Here is a 26,952-nt window from a genome sequence, read left to right on the forward strand (position 1 = left end):
CCCGAAAATTGGGGCGTTACAAGTCTACCCTCCTTAAAGAAATTTTGTCCTCGAAATTTACCTAATCCAAACAGATGAGGGTATTGCTGTTGCATCGTCTCTTCTGGCTCCCAAACTCAGAAGTTTCCCCTTCCTTAACTTGTTGAAAACGAGCGACCAAAGACTCATCATTCAACTGTTTTCCTTAATCTGATCCACCCAGGTTGGCCTCACTTGCAACTCAATAATGACTTCCATCATCATCTGAGACTCGAGACGAGCAAACATTGCTCTCGGATCGTACTGACTCTCGACTTAGAGCATCGGCTACCACATTAGCCTTGCTTGGGTGATACTCGATCGAACAGTCATAATCCTTAAGCAACTCAATCCATCTCCTTTGCCTAAGGTTCAGCTCCTTCTGAGTCAACAAATACTTAAGACTCTTATGGTAAGTGTATATAATACACCTTTCTCCGTACAAGTAATGTCTCCAAATATTAAGTGCAAATATCACTGCTGCCAACTCTAAATCATGAGTCAAATAGTTTCCTTCATGAGGCTTAAGCTATCGTGATGCATATGCAACCACCTTACCCTCTTGCATTAACATGCAGCCCAAACCCACATGTGATGCGTCACTGTATACAGTAAAATCCTTTCCAGACTCCGGCTAAATTAACACAAGTGCTTCAGTCAGAACTTTCTTCAACTTCTCAAAAGCTTCTTGCTGCTTCTTAGTCCATACAAACGGTACTCCTTTCCTTATGAGTTTTGTCGAGGTGCTGCCATCACGAAAAACCTTCTACAAACCTTCAGAGTATCCTGCCACCCTAGGAAACTCCGTATTTTGACACCGACCTAGGCGGCTTCCATTCCAAAATCGCTTCAATTTTCGAGGTCCACTTTAATCCCCTCGCAGAGACCACATGTCCTAAGAAAGTTACCTCCTCAACCAAAATTCACACTTCTTTGAACTTCACAAAGAGTGCATTCTCCTTAATACTTACAGACTATACGGAGATGCTCATCATGTTTCGTTTTAGTTTCAGAATATACCAGGATATCGTCAATAAAGACGACTACGAATTTATCTAAAAATGGTTGGAACACATGATTCATCAGATCCATAAACGCTGCAGGAGCGTTCGTTAGTCCAAATGGCATAACCAGAAACTCGTAATGACCATACCGAGTCCTGAATGTCGTCTTTTGGATATCTGCCTCCTTGACCCTTAACTGATGATATCCAGGTCAAAGGTCGATCTTGGAAAATACAGAAGCTCCTCTAAGCTGGTCGAATAGATCGCCAATCCTTGGCAGTGGATACTTATTCTTAATCGTCAGTTTGTTCAACTGGCGATAATCAATGCACATCCGCATCGTACCATCCTTCTTTTTCACGAATAGCACAGGTGCTCCCTATGGAGACACGCTTGGCCTAATGAAGTCCCTGTCCAACAACTCTTGAATTTGAGCCTTTAACTCCACTAACTCCTTCGGTGCCATCCTATAGGTGCGATGGACACAGGCGCCATTCCAGGCAACAAGTCTATTCCAAACTCAACTTCTCGATTCGGAGGCAATCTTGGAAGCTCCTCCGGAAAAACATCTTGGAACTCCTTTACGGTCCTAACCTTATCCACTGTCAGTCCCTCCTCTTCCGACTGACTTACAAATACCAATTAGGCCTCACAACCTTTCCAAATCCACTTTTCGGCTCTTAATGCCGACACCACATTGGACAAATAATCCCTTCTCTCACCTATCACCATAACCTCCTCATCCTTTGTAGTTCTTAACACCATTCGTTTAGAAGCACAATCCAGAGTCGCCTTATGCTTAACAAGTCAATCCATTCCCGAATGAGGTCAAACTCTTGACAGTAACTCCATCGATCTCCGGAAAAACCTTGCCTTGAGTTTCTAAGGGTACATTCCTATACAGTTTGTCTACCCTAACCGAGTGACCCAAGGGACTTAGTACAGATACTCCACTCACAATTTCCTCAGAGTAGTCCAAGTCGTCCATAACCCGAAGTCATTCAGAAATAGACCCCCGAACTCCATTGCCCGTACTTGCCCCGGCAACCCTTTCCAGAATACGAAGCATTGCCTGTGATAGGGCATCATCCTCGGCACCGCGGTCATAAGACTCTACCTCTATTGCCAGTGGTACCGGTGCATCCACCGTCGGGATATGTCTCGAAGACGAAGATCTCGCTCGAGCACTTCCTCGACTCCGTCCACGGCCTCTTGTACTCATATCGTATTATCTTGATTAGGAATTTTTATGCATCAATTAATATTCCAATGTTTCTTACAGATGTTTTATGAATCAGACAGTAGTTCAGAGTTTGTTTTCGCATAATCGAAGTCTAGCTACAGTTTCAATCTCTTATCAGATTTTCCTATGGTTTCAGAATAATCCTATCTAGAATATCCTAGTAGGGTTTCAGTACAGACAGATAATTCAGAAAAATATTCAGAAGAGTTTAGAGTAATACTTACAGACTTGAGCCGGAGATTCGGAATGCCACCTTCTAAAGATCTAAGTTTTGAAAATCGAGTTTTTTGCATTCTTTATAAAATTTTCGTTTTCGAAAATCTTTATTTTTGTAAACCCATTCCACAACCGAGTTGTTGCAACTGGGCTCTGATACCACTAAATGTAGCACCCCAAACCTGGCCCAGAAGTTATGGCCGGATCCGGCATGCCACATCAAAAACGTAAAAAAAAAATTCCATTCTAAGTCCAAAAAATCGTACTTGATGTTCAAAAGATTAATTCATTAAGGGTTAAAGTGAATGGAAGTTGTGCACCAGGTAGGAAGCCGAAAAAAGAGGAGGTGAGTCCATCGGACTACTTAAGTACCATGCTCCCTTCGGATCCAATCCTAGACATGCACACCGCCATTGCCACACCTTAACGTCATGTATATTTTCAGGCAACCAATTTGATTAAGTCCATTTTAGGAAAAGTGATTAATTTTGGAAAACATCTTCATTGCGGAAGCTTTGTTGATTTTCGTGTTGTTTTGAATTAGTTACTGTTTTTGAAAACGCGCCCTAAAGCTATCCAATTTCAACAGTTAAATTTAAATGTTACCTATCTTAATAAAACATATATAAAACCATCAAAAAAAAATTAAGTGGCCTTATTACATTTAAAAGCCCAAAAACTTCAAACGTAAATAAAAGGATGTCCAGTTCACCAGAAGAAAATCAAACTTTCAGAACGGGTGGCCACTCCAAATTCCCTCGAGCTCCAAGCCCACTATGGTTGGGGATTTCTGCGTGGATGAAAATAAAGGGTGAGTTTGGGAAACTCGGTGTAAGGAAAACCCATTCAAAGCCCAAGTCACTCAAGCCCATTGGGCCTAAGCCTATTTAGGTAACAGTGGTACTGGGCCAGAGCCCTTTTCAGATTACAATAAACTGGGCCTTAGCCCCTTATTCAGATAACAGTATGGCCCATAGGCCCATTTCAAAATACATGCAACATTAATAACATATGCAAGCCCATTTGGGGAGACTACTCAACCCACCAACCACTACACTCCACCCGTACCAGCCATACACTCCATGTGGGGATAACTCAACCCACCCAAATTTAACACTCCACGATTCTTGACATTCTTTGCTCGATTAACGATAAATTGAGGCAAAGCCTCCAAGACGTGGACAAGCCACTTTTAGTACTTCCTCCGTCAATATCCCAATCCCATGCATCGATAATAACAACATGGCATGCGATAAATAACAACATCAAACATGCATTTAAGTCAATTTAACCTGAGGGTATTTCATAATTTATCTCCTAGGGGTAAAATCGTAAATTTTCCACTTTTAAAGGTATTTCAGTAATTTATCTATTTTAGGGTTTTCATGCATATTCCTACCTTTCACGTACTACAGAATCACGTATCGAGAGTTCTTACCGAATTGGGCCTGTTGGCCCATCATTCCAATTTTAGCCCATTAAGCCCAAAAATATCGAGGGCACAAAAATTATGCACTTTGCAGTCCAAATATTGCAGCTTACCAAAAATATTAATCGATTTACCTCACGAGCATTCGCACACTCGCAAATCTACAAAATACCGGTTTTCGGCATTTCTGATTTTCGACTTTTGCCGATCTAGACTAAGAAAGAGGGTGTTAGTTACACACCTGTTTGCGACGATATGCTGACGAGATCCACACACGAGCCGCCTACAATTGGATTACTAACACGTTAATCTAACTATTCAAATACAAACTACGTATTAACCCCTTACAATATTCAGCCAACCACACCTACAGATCATAGTAAGCTTATAAGAAATCAATAAGCAACTCATTAACAAATTTTTGTCAATGTTTACCACATAATCATAATTTCACTACAAGCTGTCTTCCTGAGCAACAGTCACTAAATCATTTATAACTGGAGCCAAGAAACTCCAAATCAAGTGCCGTTAATTTTCCCTGAAAATAGACTCATATTTCTTATATCCATAAAATTTTCAGAATTTTTGGTTTGGCCAATCAATACCAGATTTTTCTCAAAGTTTCGCATGTTTCACTATTTGACTAATTTGACCACTCTTCATTACGAATCAAATTTCTCATTGTACAGAATTCAAAATATGTTCTCGTTTATTCCATTTGAAACTAGACTCATTAAGCTTTAATTACATAATTTATGCAGCTTCTAACTCATCTCCCACAATTTATGGTGATTTTCCAAGTTCACGTTACTGCTGCTGTCCCAATCAGATTTATTACCAAATCACTCTTTCACACATAACTTGCATGCATGTTTTTTTTTTTAAACATGTATATCACCAATCAATCATCACATATCTATGATTTTAATTAAGTATAATCTCCATTTCATCATTTTAAAGCACAACATATTAGCCGATTTTTCCCCTTAGCATCTAAGCACATGCATGCTCATTTGTTTGGCTCAACTTCACATATCTTCCATTTTTCATCTAAAGAACATGAAACAACAACCATTTCTTTCATTTTAATTCATGACCAAATGCTCACAACACAACCAAAAACCAAAATATGCTTCAAGAGTTAAGGTAGAATCAATAAGAACTCATGAACATCAAGATAGATGCAAACTACCATGAACTTACCTTCAATTTTCTTCTCCAAGTGGCCAAACATTTAAGAGCTTTCTCCTCTCCTTTCTCTTCTCTAACTTTAGGCTATGATGAACAAAGATGGACAAAACTTTGTTCTTTTCACCCCTTTTTCTTTTAATAAAATTTCATATTTCATCCATTTAATTCTTTAATACAAAAGACATGAAATTCCCATCATGGAACATTTACCTAAACCATTATCATGGAACATTTACCTAACCCATTATCATGGAATATTTACCTAATCCATTGTCATGGAACATTTACCTAACCCATTATCAATTTGTATCAATTTGTACCATAAATTATGGATATCAAGTGCTCATATTGTCTACAACAACATGATGGCTAGCCACTTCATGTAAAATGGGAGGTTTGTCATGCAAATCCTCCTATTTTGCACTCCTATTTATTTGGCCACTTCAATTTAGCCTATAGCATTTTCAAACATTTTCAAATAGGTCCTATTTCATAATTTCACCCCCTTTTTCTTATGGAACAAAAATTAACTAAAATTGTCGGGTTCTATCTTAAGTTTGGGCTTTCTAGAGGCCCACTAACATAATTAAACCTATGCCAACATTCACAGGATTCCCGAAAATTGGGGCGTTACAGACTATGGCTTTAAGCAAACAATATAGTCAAATCCGTAAGATGTTCTCTAATTTGACAATAAATGGTAAGTGTTATATGAATTAAAGTGATAGAATTCAATCAGTTCTTATATTGAGCTCAATCAAGTGAATTCATCATTTGAGATTGTAATTGGTAGGGAATATTAATGAAATGCTCTGTTTAATGTTTTGTTACTATTTGTTCGGTAAGATTTATTTTTGAGCCTATGAACTTGCTAAACTTTCATAAGCTTACTTTTTTGTGTTAAATGTTTATTGTAGATTAATAAGAGTTCGGAGGATCGGATCAACACATCGGGCCACACTATTTCACTGGTAAATTTTGCAAAACAACTTATGGTTTATATGGCATGTATAGGATGAAATGAAAAGAAAGTAAACTTGTAATATGGTTATGAATGGTTCATATACATATATGTTGGTTTATGTGCATGTATTTAATAGTATCTAATAGTAGTCAATGAATGGAATTACATGGTAAGTTATGCAAATGAGTAGTGTGATGACACATTAGGTTCAAAACTTGATATTTGACTTGAATTGGCTACTTGGTTGAGTTATGTTGGTGTAAGGAAATGTGTATGCAGGTTGGTTTGGGAAAGGGTGATAAAAGTGGCCTTAAAATGAACTATTTTCGTCCACACGGGTAGATATACAGGCGTGTGTCTTGCCCGTGTGTAACACACGGCCTGACACATAGGCTTGTAGTCCGGCCTTGTGTCCCCTACATCTTAAATTTGAGAAACAGAATCCTTAGAATTGAGCACATGGGCATAGACACGGGCATGTGTCTCAGCTGTATGTGCCACACGGCCTAAAACACGGGAGTGTGTCTTGGCCGTGTGAAAACTGCACCTTAATGTTTTGCAAGTCAGAGAGTTACACGGGTTAGAGACACGACCATGTGATCTGTGTCATTTGGCCATGTGAATCACATGGCCTACCCACACAGGCGTGTGACCCTTGTACACGAGAAAACTTTTGAAATTTAGTGAAAAATTTCTTGAGTTCTCGAATTGGTCCCGACTTGCTTCTAATGCAGAATTTGGGCCTCGAGGGTTCATTTGAGGGATAATATGATTGATTATGCATGATTTCAAATATGAATAGTAAATGTTATGAATTAATTGTAAATGTTCTGAAAAATTCTGGTAATACTCTGTAACCCTGTTCTGGTGACGGATACGAATTAGGGGTGTTATAATGAATATATAAAAGACTTACCTATTTCTTGTGAAATGAAATGTCAAGATTAATTATGGCATGAATACTTAGATATATAACTATATTTCTGGTTCACAAGGTAAGTTAGTGTGTATGTTTTATATGAACTTACTAAGCTTTCATAAAGCTTACTCTGTTTTCTTTCCTGTTTCTTGTAGTTGACATTTTGCAAAACATGGCTATCGGATCTCTACAAAGCTCACACTATCCAACATCAACCCTGTAACCTCTTTTGAAATGTTCTTTATTGGTTATGTGGCATTTATATAGGTTAAATGTATAAGTGTTACTTTGGAAAGAAATGATGTGAGACATGTGATGTCACATCCCGAAAATCAGGTTAGAAGAAATTGGGTTAGTGGAGCAAGAGTTGTCACACTCTGACTTTTAATTATAAGCTCATAAAACTATTTCAAGAATGAGCTATTGGCTTAGTGGTTAAGGGAAAATAAGGTAAGGTCGTAATTGATCACTATTTGATAGTAATTGACTTTTCATAAATGAAGATGTAATGATTACCATGAGATAAAATATGAACATATTGGGAGAACAGATATTATCTGAAAGAGATTAAGGATATCCTATGAGGGTAATACACTTATGACAAGGTCATTAGACTAGTACTGATTGAGTTGCTTTTGTAATGGTATGTCGTTGGAGAGAGGTTAGTCACAATACTATAATGGAATGACTTCATGACTAAATGAGTTAATAATTATTAGGTGAAAAGCCGAAACTTAATTATAAATCATTTGAGCCTCAATTGCATATGTCCAATTGGTTTTTCGCTAGCTCGCTGAAACCATAAATGAATTGCATGTTAAATCAAATGAACATAAATGAATAGAAATGGTGAAATGGAGAAATAGGAAGCATTTGGAAATGATTATGGTTTTCTCCAAAATGAAAATAAAAATGGAGAAATGAAATCATCTAGAAATGAATGTGGTTTTCTCCAAAATGAAAATGACCTGAAAAATGAATTTATGTTTTTTGAATTAAATGAAGTTTGAAAATGGAAATAAATTATTTGGTTATAGTGAACCATTGAATGCGAAAATGTTAAATATACTTTCTCATAGATTCTTTTACGGTAAAGTCGTTATGATTTTAATAAAATTAGAATTGGGTTAAGAAAATTATTTAATTGGAAATATATTGAAGTTTATTTTTGGGAAATAGAGAAACAAATATTGGTTGGATCAAATTATAAAGTATTTGATTAAAAGCTCGGGAAGTACTTGTAATTAGACTCGATATAGAAAAGGCCTAAAAGCCCCTTTATGTAATAAGGGCGGACAACAAGCCCTAGTATAATGAACTAAGGTTGTTGCCATCTACATCCTAGTTGAATTAGGGTTTTGTTTTTCTATGCCACACCCCTATACCATGTTCGACTCAAGGAACCTGATATAGGAATATTACATTTGGTACCAAAGTAATTCTTGGCTAATTACTATTATATTTGAACATAAAAACGGACAATTATACAACACATTCACCATTCAGTTCAATTCTCATTCAATTCAAATTCACATTTCCACTTTCTAATCAATAAACAATTCAATACCAATACATATTTTGATTCAATTCAAACCACTTTCAATCAATACACAGTTCACATATTCACACATATTCATAAATTATTTCACTTTTATTTAATTCATATTTTTAATTCATATTCCAATCAAATTCAAATCACTAATTATTGTTCCATCAATATACATTTCAAATACTCACATATTTTCTTCATTCAATTAAATTTGATTCAATTCAAATCACTTTTAATTTCCAATCAATATACTTTCAAATATTCACATAATTCATAATTCAATTACTTAATTCAAATCACTTTAATTTCCAATTTGTTCACATTCAATTTCAATAGCCATAAACATTTTTGAATCAATTTTATTCAAATCAATATCATCATGTCAATTGCTTACCTAATTTTACTTGCCATGCATTTTAATTAAAATATAACAATTAATAATAAATAGATTTGAATTATAGTAATACAAACCCAATTTGTTTTATTATTCCTCGATAACTTTTCCTTTCCTTTCGGTTTCAATGCCTCGGGTTCTTTGCTAACTATGAAAATAATAATAATAATAATTTACACTTATTAATTACAGCACTAATTTATAATGAATGATTGAATTTCTATTCAATTTATACCTTAATTCCAATTTAATCCTAATTAACTCTTTTATTTTTGTAATTCAATTCATACTTCATTTCTATTCAATTTCCTTTCATATTTCACTTAACTGTCTAATGTTCATAATAAAATTATAATTTAAAATTTCTTTCAATTTAGTCCTTTAAACACAAAAATTATAGCTTCTTTTACAATTCAATCCCTTACCAAAATCTAACTTGAAATTCATTCAATTAAATCCCTAATTCATCTTTTTGTTCAACATGAACTATACTTATAAACCTATGAACTTTCAAAGTATCAACTTAATTTAACCAAAACCTTGCTCTAAAACTTCTAAAACATCAAAATTAAATAAAAAGGACTTAATTGACTTACCTATTAAAGCTTTAAACTTTCAAATCCTCTCCTTTTTCTTTTCTTTCCCTTTTCTTTCTTCTTGTTTCGAATGGCTTCTTCTATTCTTTCTTTTGCTTTCTTTCTTTATTTCATTTCCTTTATATCTTATATATATATATATATATATATATATATATTAGTTAATAATGATAATAATTATAATAAATATCTTTTAATAACACATATTTACATTACATTTGTCACCACTTGATTTGTTTATCATACACAAAATCTCATAATATAATTATTTAATTAATAATTATCTTTTACTTAATTTTCAAGTAAATAAATAAATATAATACAAATGTATATATTTACATTATTACAATTGTCACTATCCAATTTGTTAATTATACAAAAATATTCTCACAATTTAATTATTTATCTAAAATAAATATATTTTACTTAGAAATAATAAATAATAAATATATATTTACTAATTAAATATAAGTATTACAAATGAACATATATTTTTTTACAATTGTACAATATCATCACCATACATTTGGCAAATTTTGATTTATTCATATAATATAATATTTTAAATTTATAACTAATATAAATTACCATATAAATAAAATAACTATATACATTATAATTTAATAATAATTAAAAAATAAAATCTTAGATTTTTATCAAAATTTGCCGCCTCATTTATGGTGAATGGTATTTTTCCATTTTGGTCCCCCTTTCTTTTTATTAATCTATACTTCTACTTTTACCCCTTATTCAATTTAGCCTTTTTTCCTAATTTCTCTTAATTAAGCTAAATTCACTTAATTAAAGCCTAATTAAACACACAACTAGCCTCACAAATATTCCTAATAAATATTTACGAACTTGGTTCACTAAGATGGAGGCCCTATAACTCGCTTTTCCGGTGCTTGGGAATTTTGTGTCATTATTTTGCCTAAAAATAGAGTGACTTTTACTCTCTAAGAATTAAATATGTTTTTCGGAATAACGAGTCTGTCGGTTTCTATTTTGAAGAGAGAATTTTCATTTTCACCCCAAAATAAAAGAAAACTATTTCTAGTTTCTTTATTTGATTCGTTATGTTCGAGCCTACACTCGAAATAACGGAGAAGATCGTTTGATTCAAACCAGGAATGACAATGATCCGTAACATAGGTATGATTTCAATCTAGAGTTTAATAGAAACTAAATGGGAAAGAAGGAAAGAATATTATTTCTTATATCTATACAATTGTGATACAACACCTATATATAGGTAATAGTAGCCTAACAAGCTAGGAGTAATTTAATCATTTCCTCATCTATACAAGTTAATTATTTTATATTTACAATAATTTTACAGCTAGCATGTCTTAAATTAATCTACTTTCCTTTTTAACACTCCCCTCAAGCTAGTCTAAAAATATCTTCTGTTGTCAGCTTGCCAATTAAGTGATCAAATTGCTTCATGTGCAGTCCTTTTGTAAGTATATCTACAATCTGTTCAGTCGTTGGTACGTATGACATACAAATCAATCCCTTTATAAGTTTTTCTTTGATAAAATGCTTATCAATTTCTACATGTTCCATTCAATCATGAAGAACATGGTTGTGATCAATTGCAATTGCAGCCTTGTTACTGCAATAGACTTTTATTGTAACAACTTGTTTTTAGTGGTGTGAGAAACAGTGATTTTGGGACCACATTTCTAACGAGAGAATTAATATTTTATTATTTATTTAATATTTATGAGTATTTATTGATGTTATACTAAAATTTCAATGATTAATTAAGTAAAAAGGATTAAATCATAAAAGTCGCAAAATTGATTTCTATTTGTTAAATGTGTCAAATGGTTATCAAAAGGTAAATCAATGGACTTAGTAGGTAAATATATCATAAGTATAGTTATTGGACAATTATGGACATTTTTTGTTAATAACTAAGTTAAAAACCATAAGGATAAAGTAGTAAATTGATAATTAAACGATTAAATTAAACAAAACAAGTGATGGAAAGCCATAATGTTCCTCATTTTGCTAATTTAGACCTGAAATTACCATTTTTAGCTAGGGGGATATTCGACCAAGCTTCAAACTATTGCATGGTATGTTTTTTTAATCTCGATTTTACTTATTTTTATGTTTTGTTATCGTATTAGCTTAATCTAGCTAGCCCGGGGGTTAATTCGTAAAATTGTTAAAATTCTAGGGTTTTATCATGAATGAATTGGAAGTTTTTGTGAATTTAGTTGATAGATTATTAAGGTTGCTATTTAAAAATAAGTATTTTGTTAAGTGATTTTTAATGATTTTAATATTTAGGGATCTACTTGAGAAAATAGTAAAATTCAATGAAAATAATGTGAAATGATGAAAAACATTGGTTTTTTAGAATTCTTTTGAAATTTGGCTAGCTTGGTTAAGTGGCTAAAATTTGTAATGTTGCAAGTTTCGAGTTTAGGGACTAAGTTGTAAAAAAATTAAAATGCTAGAGGTAATTTTGTAAATTCACATTTAAATGGGCTATAAGCTTGAATTGATTATTTTAAGCTATTTGAATTATTTAATTGAATTAAATCAATACACATTAAGACACGACTCAAACGAACTCAAATCACAGAAAAGCCAAAGTAGTGGAGCAGTTGTCAGTTCGTGTTAAGAATCGTTTTGGTATCAATAAAGTCGTACAATAGTTAATCTGTTTCTTTTTGGAATTATTTTCTATTAAAGGATACTTATTTTAGTTAATTTTAATGTTTAATGTGATTTATATGTTAAATTGGACTACATTGATTCATAATCAATGGATGAAATTGTTGATAATGTGGATTATATATATGTGATATGAAAAGTGTCCTGTTTGAGCCTCGTGAACACTTAGGATACAAATGACATGTCATTAAGAATTATACGGTTTCGGGTGTTGGTATCGGATGTCCTATCGATGGCTGAGGTCCTACATTTGTTGCGGAATCTCCACAACTTGTGTGAGCAACATCGTGTAGCTTAATATCCCAACCCAGAGCTCATTCGAACAAGCCCAATTCATAGATCATGTGAGCATATACGGTTACATGTTACAGTCACAGCTCATGTGAGCATTTCCCGAGTATCCGATGTTTTTTCATATGGTTCATCGGGTATTAAAGGTTTCCTCCAAGTGAACATGATTTCATGGTAAGTTATATGATTGATGGACAAAATGAAATATACTTGTATATTCTTTGAGTTGTATAAATGTTACATTCGAAAAGTGTTGAATGGCTTATAAGTTGATAAATTCCAAATATGTGTTTCTTGAAATGTTGGAATTGATTATATATGTACAAGTTCACTAACCATTTGAATTTGGTGGTTGGAAATAGGAATCGTTAAATTTATAAGCTTACTAATAGAACTTTTATAAATTATATAAGTTATATAAATTGAGTTAAATTGGTAAGTTTACATTTAAATTCTACATGAACTTATTAAGCACTAGTTGCTTATTTAGTTGTTTTCTTTTTTGTAGATTATTGGAAAGCTCGTTTGGTTGGAATTCTCGTCAGAGCATCATCACACTATCCATCCATCATTTTGGTTGTTTTTGGTTAATTTGGCTAATGGTTATAAATGGCATGTATAGGGCTAAAATGTTATCTTGGTCCTTTAGTTGTTTTGAGTTTGTGCTAAACCAATTTGTAGTTAAATGCCTTAATTGTTGTTGGTTTGTAAATGACGTTATAAATTGGTGATGTTGGGTTTGTGCATGTTTTTTTTAAGTAGTTAAATTATGGTTGTATACTATGCTAATGAAATGGTTGTTTGCTATGTATGATTTATATTAAGTGAATGAACTTGATGATGTTGAATTGGATTAAGTTTGATATGAAAATTGGGATGCCTTTTGATGGCATATCGATTAGAAATAGGATGGATGATTTTTGGCATGTTTTTGATGTCCTTGAATATGTTTTTAACCTTGTGAAATAAGCTAGATATGGTGTGTCTTGGTGTGTAAGAATTAGTGCTTGATTGGGCTTGCATTAGGGGCTAAATAGGAAGTACATGGCCTGGGACACCGGCTGCCACACTGTTGTGTGCCACACACTGCCACGCTACACGATCGTGTGCCGCATACGACCACCCCACCAGCCATCTGTCATTTATATTTTTAGGTGTACGATGAACCACACAATCTCAAAGAGTTACACGACCTAGTGACACGACCGTGTGACCAAACTTTGAATACACACGACATGGCCGTGTGACTCTATTTCAAATACCCACATGGGTGAACACACGGGTTGGGACACGGCTGTGTGTCCCATACATTGATTAATCACATGGCCTAGGCTATGTCACATGGCCTAGCCACACGATTGTGTGACTCTTGTTTCCAAAATTTTTCAATTTTTCCAGAATTTTTTTATTTGTTTCACAATGATCCTCGAACATTCCCAAACTATTTTTAGGGCTTCGTAGGCTCGATTTAAGGCCTGTAAGTGTATATTTACTTTAATTAAAAGGAATTATTTAATGTTTTATTTAATTTGTTTAATTGCTTTTATTTGAACTTAAATGTTCCAATTTGTATAGTAATACTTCATAACCCTACTCTGGCGACAGAGATAGGTTAAGGGTGTTACATTTATGGGCAAAGAACATGAAATTCTTAAATTTTCCATTAGCCTTTTAATCCATAAAACTTCACAAACACCATGGGCAACTGCTTTAAATTTAGCTTCAGCACTACTTCTAGCTACCACATTTTTTCTTTTTACTTCTCTAAGTGATTAAATTTCCTCCAATGAAAGTACAATAACCTAATGTATACTTTCGATCAGTAGTGCTTCCATCTCAATCTACATACACAATCAAAATAGCTATTTTTCCTATATTTAGATGCATGTAAAACATGGCATGATCTGCTTGACTTTGACAATAACCAAGAGCTACCGTCCTTCCAAACCGTTCAAACCAGGCTCTGGGTGACTGTTTGAGCCCATATAAAGACTTTCTTAACCTACAGACCTTATTTTCTCATAATCATTTATCAAAACCCGAAGGTAAAATCAATAAGACTTCTTCTAAATCCCCAATTGGAAAAGCATTCTTAATATCCAACTAATGTAAGAGCCAATTTTGATTCACAGCTAAGGACAATAAAAATCAAATTGAATTGAGTTTCGCAATAGGAGCAAAAGTTTCTTGATAATCAATGCCAAAGGTTTAGGTGAACCTTTTAGCAACGAGTCTTGCCTTATACCTTTCTATATTTCCATCAACATTTCATTTCACATTGAATACCCATTTACATCCTACAATTTGTTTATCTTTGGGTAAATTTACTATCTCCCAAGTACCATTCTTCTTCAAAGCATTCATTTCCTCCATAATTGCTAACTCCCAATTTGGATAATCTAAAGCCTCTTGAATAGTTGTCAGAACAAACACGTTAGACAATTTACTAACAAATCCTCTATGATAAGTTGAAAGCTTATGGTAGGATAAATAATTACTAATAGGATATTGGGTACATGTTCGAGTTCCCTTTCTAAGGGCTATAGGGATGTCAAGATCAAAAGGTTTGTTGGAAAGAGATGAATCAGAATTAGAGATAGAAACAGGAAAAGGTGGAGAAGTCAAAATAGGATTGAGATTACCAGAATCAGGTGTAGAACTTTCCCCCAAGGATTTTGAACAGTTTTTTGGTAGAGTGATCAGCAACTCATTACCCTTTTTCTGAGTTTTTTTTTTCCGTGAATAAACCAAGAGCTCAAGTTCAGGATTGATTTTTTTCCCTTTTGTAGTTTTTCTCCCCCTGTTCGTGACTCATGTAATAGATTAGGATGTTCCTTATGCCTAACATTTTGAGTTAATAATTCTAGAGATGATGATAAATCATTAAAAATAGAATTTGGCTATAGTGTAGAATTTTCCCAAAAATTTTCACTTCTCTTTCTTATTGCCCTTGAAAAATTTTGTAGAAAAATAAGGCTGGTTTTCAAAAATCTGACATCCATGTTTACAAAAAGAAAATAGTTACTGGATTGTAGTACTTATAACCTTTCTTGTTCGAAGCATACCCAATGAAAACACATTGTTTGCTCTTGGATCAAGTTTAGAGCAAAACCTATTAGGTAAGTGAACAAAAACAGTGCACCCAAAAATTTTTAATGGCAAATCTGAATAGATTCTACACTCAAGAAAATGCCTTTTAAAATGATCTACAGGTGTGACATATTTCAGAACACAAGTAGGCAGCCTATTGATAAGATATGATGCAGTCAAAATAGCTTCTCCCCACAAATATTTTGGAACTTGCATAGAAAACATAATGGCACGAGCCACTTCAAGTAAATGTTTATTTTTTCTTTTTGTAATTCCATCTTGTTGAGGAGTATCACGACAAGTAGACTGATGTGAATGCCTTTTTATTTTAAAAAAGTACCCAAAAAATCATTGAAATATTCGGTTCCATTATCAGAACGAAGAATGTTGAACTTAGACTGAAATTGGTTTTCAACCATTTTATAAAATTCTTAAAACACATTTTTTACTTCTGATTTTTCATGCATCAGATATACCCAACATAGACGAGTATGATCATCAATAAAAGTTAAACCATTTTTTTCCAAACATGATGGTAACCTTGGAATGTCCCCACACATCACTATGAATTAGGTAAAATGGTTTTGATGCACAATATGATTTTTTAAAACAAGCTGCACAATGACTTTTGGATAAAACATAACTCTCACATTGAAAAGAAGAACAATTCAAAATTTTAAATAGATCTAGAAACAAGTATTTTAGATAGGAAAAACAAGGATGTCCTAATCTATGATGCCAAAGCATAATTTGGTCGCGAACAGAACTTGAACTAATACCACTCTAGCCTTGAGTTGTTTTATTCGCAGAACAATAATCATCAAAATAATATAGGTTGTCAATCATCCGAGCATTGCCTATTATCCTCCTCGAGTTCTGTCCCGAACCTCACAACGAGAATTAAAGAAAACAACATAACATTATAATTTTTAGTTAATTTGTTGATTGATAATAGGTTGCAGGAAAAATTAGGAACATTAAAAAAAATTCAGATGTATATCCTTTGAAATTTTTATTTTTCCTTTTCCTGCAATAAACAAAAAATTACCGTCTGCAACTCTAACTTTTTCTTTCATAGAATATGGTGAATAGGTATCAAACAAGTGTGATATAGAGGTCATGTGATCAGAAGCTTCTAAATCAATGATTCATGGCAAAGAATTTTGACTACAAGATAGAGCATTAGAGTTGCTACATATTTGAGCGAGACAACCACTAGGAATTGTTGGAAAAACGGGTTAGAAAAACGCAGCAAAAAATAAATTTAGGGAAAAACTAGAGTTTTAAAAAATTTTCCAAAGTAATATCTTGGTTGTGATATCTAAAGTAATAAACACTTAATCAAAATTGTACCTTTTCGATTCGTCTAAGATGGACACTTTGATCGAGTTATCTTCTCTATTATCTTCAAACTCACGTTTGCCAAGTGTGGGCTCGCTTTGAATCAAAAAAAATTTCACAAAAATTACCAGTGGGGTAATTTTACAATTTCTCTAAACTTTTGGGTCAAGTTGTAAACAATAAAAATATCTCTAGAAATTTTTTGGAATAATCTTTTCAGAGAATTTTCTCTCTACAATTTTATCTTAAATTCAAGTGTGTAAATAATGACCCAAGGCTCTCTTTATATAAGGAGAGTTTAGAGAGTTCAACTATAATTAAATTTAATCACTTTAATATTAAATTAATAAAATCCTATTGAGATAAGTATTAAATTTAATTTAATATTAAACTATTAAAATAATATTATTTTTAAAATAGTTAATTTGAAATTAAATTCTCTAGTAGAGTCCATGTAGGAGTGTAACTCTTCCACTTCTCAAACATCGACAACCAACCGTCGTCGGCCGCCGACCACCGGCCACCAGGACACTGCTGTCATAGCCACCGGCATCACCATGTCCGGTGATGCAAGTGTGATACTTATAGCACCCCGAGTCGGTTCGGCTACTGCCGGTTCGATTTGGGTCAATGACAACTCGACCGGTCTGGTCTAGCCATCGGTTGGACTGCCGGCCCGATTTCACATACGGGGCTTGGTTCGACTAATTTTTGGGTCTTGGTCTTGGTTTTGGGCTCTTTGGCCCAATTTACGATATCAGGTCCAATTTTCAAATTTAATTATCCATTGGGCCAATTGTCTAACTTGAAATTTAACTTCCAAAAATATCATATTAATTTTAATTGATTTGATTAATTTAATTTCACTTGATCAAAATTAATTTTTCCAAAAATCACTTAGATTATCTAAATTATTTTTTCAAGAAAATTCTTTAATCAAATTATCTAGTTGCACAATGCTTACGACTACCTAATTTAATTCCACATCGAATAAATCGACTCAATTAAATTATTTCCAAAGTCGTAAAAAAAATTTTGATTCAAATGTAGTTCGATCGAGCTTTTGTTGAGCTAACACGGGGTCCAATCGGATATATACAATTAGGCTTTAGTGATTGCAATTATGGAAAAAAGCGTCATTCCGATAATTCAAAATTACTTAATCATGGAGTCAGTCCATAAGAAGTACCATGATTGAAAACTCCTTATTATAAACTCTTTACGAAATCAATTCGTCCAACTAATTTATCTAATGACCTCGTCGTGTGTGTGTTACCCTCATATGATATCATTGATTCTTTTGAGTTAAATCTGTTCACTCAATACAATCATATTTTATCTCATTGTCAAAATTGTGTCTTCTTAAAGATTAATACGATCACTATCAACAAATGACTATAATAAATTGATTGCTCTCGAACAAGCAACCTGTGGCCACATTCCATATTTATCAATCCACACAATGCCAATGAGAGGATATCGTTAACTCTTTAATTGAGCTATGAATTCCACTATTGTTAGTAAAGCCATGACATATATAAGCCATGTACCTAACATACCAGTTATAGGCTCGATCACTTTTAAAGCATAAGCCTCCACTTATATCAAAGCACATGAGTTGCATACGTATGGTCAGGGACTAACTCAAGATTTAGGTAAATCACACCATGAACGTCACAAGTGAATTAATTCACAAACAGATTCAGAATTAATTCAATTTGGGTCCAGTCCAATGTATCATTCTACCAATGAATACATCTATGTCTCTACTCGTAGAGTCAATTGCTCCGATAGCCAAGACTAGTCATCTCCCCAATTGGATTTGTAGACGACATAATAATCCTTCTCAGTATTTGATTTATGCTCACTTTAATTCTTTTATGGGATTACAGACTCATTTAGATTATCTACTGAAGTAAGTTGTCTTTCTCGCAATATAAACATTCTTTTCAATGTCACTTATCTTCAATTTGAACTTTAGACAATCAATGAGCTAATATTTGTTTGCCACAATTTCACTATGTATGCAAAATATAAAAGACATAAATACAAAAAATATAATAATGAAATGTGAAATTAACTTTATTTATTTATTCATCATTCAAATAAATAGAAAACAGTTACATGTTTACTACAAAATGGGCATATTTCCCTATAGAAATACTAGATGAGGAATTGGATTTTAGCAGTTTTAGAAGTTGATCTGGTTGCTCTTTATTGAATGGACCTGTCTTAGCTTCACTTGTAGATTAGGCTTATCACCGGATCTTTTACTCTTCCAATTTGCTAGTTTGCCATGAATTTTCGAGCAGGTTTCTCGAGTATGGTGTGGTTTTTTGCAGAAATCACACCACACTTGAGACTTTTTTCCTTACTGCCTCAATTGTGCTTTATTGGCATCATAAGTCATTAGGGCTGAACTCTCAAGTGGTATAACAGTCTCCCTTTTTCCAAGTATCACGTTTCTACGACTTTCTTCTCTTGTATCTTTTGCAAATACTTCACCAATGGGAGGTAGAGGTTGCCGACCTATAATTCTCCCCTTACTTCATCAAATTCAACATTTAATCCAACAAGAAATCTGTAAATGCAATGATCTTCTCCCATCTTTTTATAGTTTTTGAAATCTTCTGGAGACTTTCATTCATAATCATTAAACAAATCCAAATATTGCCATAACCTTTTCAATTGATTGAAATATTTGGTGACATTTTCCTCTCATTGAAGAATCTCTCTAATTTTTATAGTCAACTCATAAATTTGGGGATTGATTTCCCAGATCAGAATACATCTGATTAACATTATCCCAGAGTTCTTTGGCTGTAAAATATCACATATAGTTGGAACTAATATCTTCCTCCATGGAATTTACAAGCCATGTCATAATCATGGAATTTTCAGTGTCTTAAAGAGTATAAGAGGGGTCCTCATTTACTAGTCCTTTCTTATCTCTTGTTAGGTAGCCAATCTTTCCTCGCATTCGAATATACATTCAAACGAACTGAGACCAATGCAAAAAATTATCACCATTTAATTTGATATTGATGATTTGAATAGAATGCGATTCAGAGTTGGAAACATGATTTCTAGTAGATTTTGAGTAGGCAGATGAGAAAGTAGAGTTTGATGAAGTTTCTGACATGACTAAGGGCTGCTAAAAATATTTTTTAGGGTTTCTATGGGAGCTAGGAAAAAGTTTTCAGCACTGATACCAAATAGAAACTAGATGGGAAATAAAAAAAGAATGTTATTTCTTATATCTTTACAATTGTGATACAACACTTATATATAGGTAATAGCAGCCCAACAAGAGTAATTTAATCATTTCCTAATCTATACAAGTTAATTATTCTATAGTTACAATAATCTTATAGCTAGCATATATTAAATTAATCTACTTTCCTTTTTAACATGTTTATTGCTATAAATATCACAAATCGGGTTGGTTTTCAAAATTTTTATTTTTTGCTATATAAAAAAACCATTTTCGAACTAGATTTTTTCCAACAATCTTGTCATAGGCTTTGCTAATATCTCTTTTCATCGCAACCTTGCCCATCTTACCCCGACTTTTAGACTTCATATGATGGATGAGTTCAAAAGCCACTTACACATTATCGATAACCAACCTACTAGGAACAAAAGCCAATTGCATTAGGGAGATGAGTTTAGCCAGAATGATCTTCAACCGATTAGCAATAAATTTTGCGATGATTTTGTACAACACGTTGCACAAAGCAATAAGGTGAAAATCTTGACTCCGAGTCAGATTATCCTTCTTTGGAATTACAATAATTAAAATGTCGTTAAGGGATTCCGGCAAAAATCCTTACTCCAACCACTAATAGCAGTATGTGAGTATATTATTTCCAATAATAGGCAAACAATGTTGGAAAAATGTTAGGTTCATTCCATTCGGGCTCGGAGCCTTATCAAGGTGCATGCTAAAAATTAAATTCATTAGCCGAAAAAAGAGCTAACAAGAAAGCGTTATCCACATCAACCACAGAACATGGAAGCAACGACTGAGTCAACTCGGGAGAAGACAGATTCAGACGATGCTCGATTGACGACAGCTGGGGTAAGTTAATGGCCATCAAATGGATGGGATGGGTCATAACCCAAATCTAGAAAATAATATAATATTTTATTTTGGTTAATAATAGTATTGGGTAAATTATATTTTAATCCTTTGAAGTGGTATGTAACACTCATAAGTGGTAAATTATGCCACGTAACATCCAATGATTGGTCCACTTATAAAAAAAACATGTCAAATTTTTATTAGAGTTTTTAATAGAAGCGACAAAAATGAATGACTTATGTAACGTGAGTATATAAATTGTGAACTTTTTTATTTTCGATAACTAAAATGAGAAAATTTAATAGTTGAATGACAATCTTAGTAGTTTTTCCTTTTTTTTTAACTATCATCATGGTCTTTCTCTTTGACATCTGTTTTTGGCAAATAACCCAAAGCCAATCCTTCTTTTGGCTGATAACCCTTGCTTGTCAATGAACGGTCGTGTCTTTGCTCTCTAAAGGCCCCGTCCCTTTTTGTCTCCGGCCACCTCTATGGTGGCATGTGAGTCCCTTGGATGTTTTTTTACTACTTTCTTCCCTCCTATCTGTGAAGTTTTGGGTCAGCCTGTTTCGACGTTGTTTAGCTAGAGTTTCCATTGATTTTGAGTTTTGAAGGTTGTTAGTATCATCTCACCAGTGTTGCTTTGGTGATCGTTCATGGCCAACTGATTGGAGGGTCTTTTCGGCTTTGTCTCCTGCAACGTCTGGCTTGTAATCGGTGCCGACAATCTCCGGTGTCCATGGTTTTCTCGGGCTTCACTCTGTTTCGTCCTCTTTCTAGAGGTAAACTCACTTTCAAAGCCAGAACGGCTTCCATCTAGCGGTTTCCCGATCTCCCCCCCGCCCCCCTCTCTTTCTGATGGCTTAGTCACTAGGCCTAGCCTTTGGGCCTGGACATTTGTATCTTTTGGGCTTTAGGCCCTTTCTTGCTGTACTGGTTTTTATGAAATCTTTCTTTTGAAAAAAGAAAAAAATCCAAACGCATCATTCAGAATTATGTTACAAAGCACAGTAGGAGAAGGCACATCTCAGTTATTACCTGGGCCAGATAAGGCAGCCCAGTTAAGCCAACCACGTTGGATTTTCTATTATTACAACTTGAGCTTAACAAAATATTTCCTACAACAAAGCTCAGCTAACTGTCTTCCATCCTTCTCAGTATCAGTTTCTACGATTACCACTACCTTTTTGCAATTGTAGCCTTTTGCCAATCCAGCTTCAATCATCAATCTCCCATGCCACTCATACATTCTGTATACAATTGTTGATTTAATGTTGTCTTTAAAAGTAGGCAATGACAAGCACCAGATACAATAGCTAAATTTGCACATGCTTTTGTAAAAGATTCCAAGCTCCATAATAGATGATTCTGCTTGATTATTATATATGAGTGAACTTTTGAACAACTTTACAACAGCTCAACTTGCGTTTAGTCACATTTTGAAGGATCAGATCAAGTGATGTATGGTGGATGTTGAAATACTAGAGAGCTTATGACAACTAGTCTAATGTGTAGAACTGATTCACACTTTCACTTTTGCTGCTGCTTCTTTGATTTGTTCAATGGTGAAAACGCCGAAGAAGTCATCATCTCTTACAGCATTGACGACTGCATAAGCAACGTCATCTACGCTAACTGGTGGAACCAAGATCAGATCAGATGCTGGAATAGCATTTAAAGGCTTGGTAAAGTTCTCCACAGCACTAAGAATTCTTTCCAGTGGTTCCCCAACCAGATCAAGTGGAAGCTCAAAACCATCCACTCGTCTCTTTCCATATATAAACCCTGGTCTTAGGACAACACCTGAACTCCAAAACCAAAAAAAGAAAACAGTTGGACACTCAATAAAGGACTAAGGCAGAAAAAAACAGAGCGTTAATAGTACAATTAACTTAAAAACGTGGCATTAGATACATGATGCTCATGCAGGCGCGAGTTGTAGAAGAGTAAGATCCTTCTAAAGTTGAACATGTATTGATGATAACTCTTCTTCAGGAATTCTCATTTAGACGCTACCAAGTTCCCTAGCCTCCCCCTTTTCCCTTTCCTTCGAAGTCTTAGGGCTAGCTTCAAATCAGGTGTGTGCATTAACATTCTTAAATTTTAAGACTGCTTGTTCATCCTGAAGTCACTTTTGACATTACCAGCTAATTGTTTACTACTTTGCTATTAGTTTTATGTAATTAGTCAGGCATTTAGAAAATCGTATATAGTAAGTGAGAAAGAACCAATAAGCTTAGTCATTAAAAATTACCCGAGTTTGGATATTTGGATAGTACTTCTGATTCAGCTTTCCTCTTTCCTGTGAAGTATCCAGACGATAGTAAAAATGATGGTAGGTTGTAGTCATGCACTGAGATTAAGATAAACTTTGGAATCCCTGCAAGGAAAAACATAAAAATTACAGAGGATATGCTCTCTACCACAAATTTAACTTAAGTAATTAGATATATAAGTTATCACAGGCAATTCTTACCAAAATCCTTTGCAGCATTTACAGCCACAACATTAGCCTCGCCATTAATTCTTTTCATCTGCTCCTCACTGCCAAAACCTCCAAGCGTTGAAACCACAGCTGTAGCCCCAACAAGTACTTCATCCCAGTTTGCATAGAAAACATCTCCTGTAAAACAGCAAGCTAAATTGTTAAACTGCATTCATGGAAAATACTGACAAGTGACAACTGAACTAAGACTAAAATGAATAGAGTAACAAAGATTCTACATAAACCCAAACCCAAGTAAGGTCTTGTTGGTCAACAATGGTCTACTCAAAGGATAGTAGGAGTGTAGGACAGATGCAAAATGTAAGCAGCAACAATAAGAGATATGTAGCTCTCTTACAGCACTTGAAAGATGAGACCAATATAGAAATGTTGATTCTCGAACTTCTATAAGAGAACTAATCATATACAATCATGTCATCCTTGCAATATAATTAGCTATCCACACCAAATGGAAGAGAGTTCCAAAAGCAAATTCAGGACCCTAACGTTCAATGTTATACTATAGGAGATTCTGCATTACAACTTGAATAGATATTGTAAGATGATAAAAAGTATTCAAGGGAAGCTAAACATGCCTGGTACCCAATTAACCTGATCCACCCATGAGCCCGAGTAAGTAGGACGCCCTGACCTGATATAACAATCGAAATTTAGGCTTTCAAACATCTTATAATAAATAATTTTTCAAAAGCTTATAAATAACACTAAGCTCTTAATCACACAGAAAAGGCAACATAAGGAAGTTAAAGAAGTTGAGATAATCTTTGACACCTGCTTAGGCTTATAACCTCTATGCCCTTGGATACCGCAGCCTTGCATATTGCAGAACCAACAAAGCCGCTTCCTCCTAAGACTACAATCTACTAACAAAAACATGTCTGGTAAGTAACTTGCGCTTACTAACACCCAAAATATCGACTTATCCAGTCCGGGCATACCCGTTCGTTTCTGACATCAGCCACAACATCTATTGTAGCTGATCTTGAGTCATCACTGATTCCTGCTTCTGCATAGCTACATTTCACACCAAACTTGCACAAGCTGCAGTCGTGTTGAAAATAGACAGAAAATAACATCATAGGCTGGAAAGTGGGCAAAAAATTTTCAATTTTCTTCAAGATAAAGAAAATTTCTTCAATTTCCAAATTACCCCAAAAAAGTAATAAAGGGACCAATCAAATCAAATTTCAATAACATACTAATAATAATCATCCTAAAAATTTTAAAAAAAAAAGGTAAGAAGTTGCAAAATATATGTTAAAAAAATCGACATGCATAAATGATAAATTCAAACTGAAAAAAAAAAAAAGAAAGATATATTGAAGGGAAAAACAACAGAAGCTCATTGCTTTGGTTTTTTACTGGGAATAAAAAAAGACCACATAAAATTAATTAGTGAAAATATCAAAGAGGAAAATAAATATTTGAGTGAAAGAGATAGGACCGGCGTTGAGGAAGTGAGGGGGAGCGAGCAGGAAAGGAAGCGGTGGGGCCGAGCGAAGGAAGTGGGGGAGCTGTAACAGCAGGGAAGGCTCGAAACGACGTCGTCATGTTGCCGCAAAAAGGAAAGAGGGAAAAAAGGGCAATCTCCGAGAATATATCGCCGGCAAGTGGCTAATGGCAAATGAAATGGGCCGTTGCGCAATGCTCATACATGTGGGCGGTGTGTGGCATCAGCTTTCGGATTTTTTAAAAGATTTTAAAGCCCCTGCAATTACCATTCTATCCCTTATTTCCTTACCGAGCCTAGCATTCATTTGCGACTGACTCTTTTGATCGTGGAGGGCATCAAATTGGGGATTGATTGCATTTTGAGTTCTTTACTAATAAAATAAATTAATTAATTTTTATATTTTTTAAAAATATATAAATTATTTTTCCGTCAAACTTTATTTATTAAATAATAATATCAAAATTAATTTAAATGGTTAATTATTAATTTGGTCCATGTATTATACCTAAAAATAGCATCAATTATTTTAAAAATTTTAACAATAATTCTATTTTTTAATCTTTAAAATAAATATTAATTGTTAAAATTATTTAAAATATATTAAAATTTATGTAATTTTTAATATTTTTACATAAATATAAATTATTAAATTATTTAAAATATATTAAAAATTATGTTAAAACAAAACCAAAATGATATTATAACTATAGTTTGAGGACTAAATTAGTAATTAACCATTTAAATTAACATTTCATGCTATCACTTAACAGTTATATTTTCCAGATGACTAGTTTGCACGTTTCGAAATGTATAAAGACTAATTTATTCTCTGTTTTTTCAATAAAAAAGTCAAAATGCAATCTACCCTTAAATATAAGAGTTTCCATGAAACCTTTACCCAAAATATGAGGCATGTATTGTATATTTGTAATGTAATTACCGATTTGATATTTAGAAAAAGGATTAAAATGTTATTTGATATCTAAGTTTGATTTCAATATTTAATTTGGTATATAAGTTTTTTTATTTTCAATTTAATATGAAAGGTTTTTTATCCCGATTAAGTATCCAAATTTAATTTCAATATTCAATTTAGTACTTAAGTATTTTTTTATTCTAATTAAATTCCTATTTTTTATTAAAACATACGTGTTAAATATCTATTAGATCATACGATGTGATTTGATTCAGATATATTAACCCTTAGCAAAATATATATTAACTCGTTATGTAAAGTGCATTCATTTAATTTTGTTTAAGAGAGTGAAACTCATTGATATATAAAATCACTGCGCGGAAAGGAAGAAGAAAAAAAACCCAAGAAAATACATTAAGAAAAACAATATGAACCCACCAGAAAAAATGTTGGAAAAACCGCAAATGTCTACGGCTATAGGCATTAGCCATCAAGAAATTCAACACCGATAATATTATTCTTTTGGTTAACCTATAACATATCACAGATCGTTAATTCATACAAATTAGACATTGCAAAAAACGACTTGAGTAAATCGAGTCATGAGGATTTGAAGTTGGAAAAATACAGTTACCAAAACAGTTTTTTGTTATAGCGGAAATTTAAAATTTTGAAAATCAAGTTAATTTGTGATATTTAGATAAAATAAGATCATATTAGGAAAATAAATTTATATTAAAGAAATTAAAAATATTCTACTGAAGGTAATACATTTATGACAAAGTTATTAGACGAGCACAAGTTTTAGTCAAATGACTTCATGATTAAAAGAGTTTATAATTAATAGATCAAAAGCTATTAAATAACATTTGGTCTAATTTAAAATTTATCTATTAAAATTATTTAACATATATTAAAATCATATTAAAACAAAATCAAAATGACATTTTAACTATAATTCAGAGATCAAATTAGAAATTAACGCTCTCGTCATTAATTAGCAGATAAAATATAACGGAGGAGCTAATTTACACGCTCCAAAATATATAAAATTAAC

General features: G+C 33.4%; 1 protein-coding gene across 1 annotated transcript; it reads right to left on the minus strand.

Moving 5' to 3' along the window:
• Positions 1-21,970: 21,970 nt before the first annotated feature.
• LOC108470242 (uncharacterized protein At1g32220, chloroplastic) lies at positions 21,971-25,305 on the minus strand. The gene is made up of 7 exons (XM_017771528.2): positions 24,971-25,305; positions 24,465-24,567; positions 24,298-24,386; positions 24,102-24,157; positions 23,497-23,643; positions 23,275-23,400; positions 21,971-22,823 (listed from the first exon to the last, which is right to left on the minus strand). The coding sequence occupies exons 1-7, from the start codon at positions 25,075-25,077 to the stop codon at positions 22,543-22,545; spliced, it is 909 nt and encodes a 302-aa protein (XP_017627017.1). The 5' UTR covers positions 25,078-25,305; the 3' UTR covers positions 21,971-22,542.
• Positions 25,306-26,952: the final 1,647 nt, after the last annotated feature.

The sequence above is a fragment of the Gossypium arboreum genome, chromosome 8 (assembly GCF_025698485.1).
Source record: "Gossypium arboreum isolate Shixiya-1 chromosome 8, ASM2569848v2, whole genome shotgun sequence".
Classification (NCBI taxonomy): Eukaryota; Viridiplantae; Streptophyta; class Magnoliopsida; order Malvales; family Malvaceae; genus Gossypium; species Gossypium arboreum.

Bases quoted from the DNA above. Each gene is read 5' to 3' on its own strand.
- LOC108470242 (XM_017771528.2), bottom strand. From the start codon at position 25,077: ATGACGACGTCGTTTCGAGCCTTCCCTGCTGTTACAGCTCCCCCACTT. The intron at 24,158-24,297 runs GTGTCAAAGATT...TTGTTATATCAG, and splicing joins GAGGTTATAAGCCTAAGCAG to GTCAGGGCGTCCTACTTACT. The intron at 23,644-24,101 runs GCATGTTTAGCT...GCTGTTTTACAG, and splicing joins TCAGGTTAATTGGGTACCAG to GAGATGTTTTCTATGCAAAC.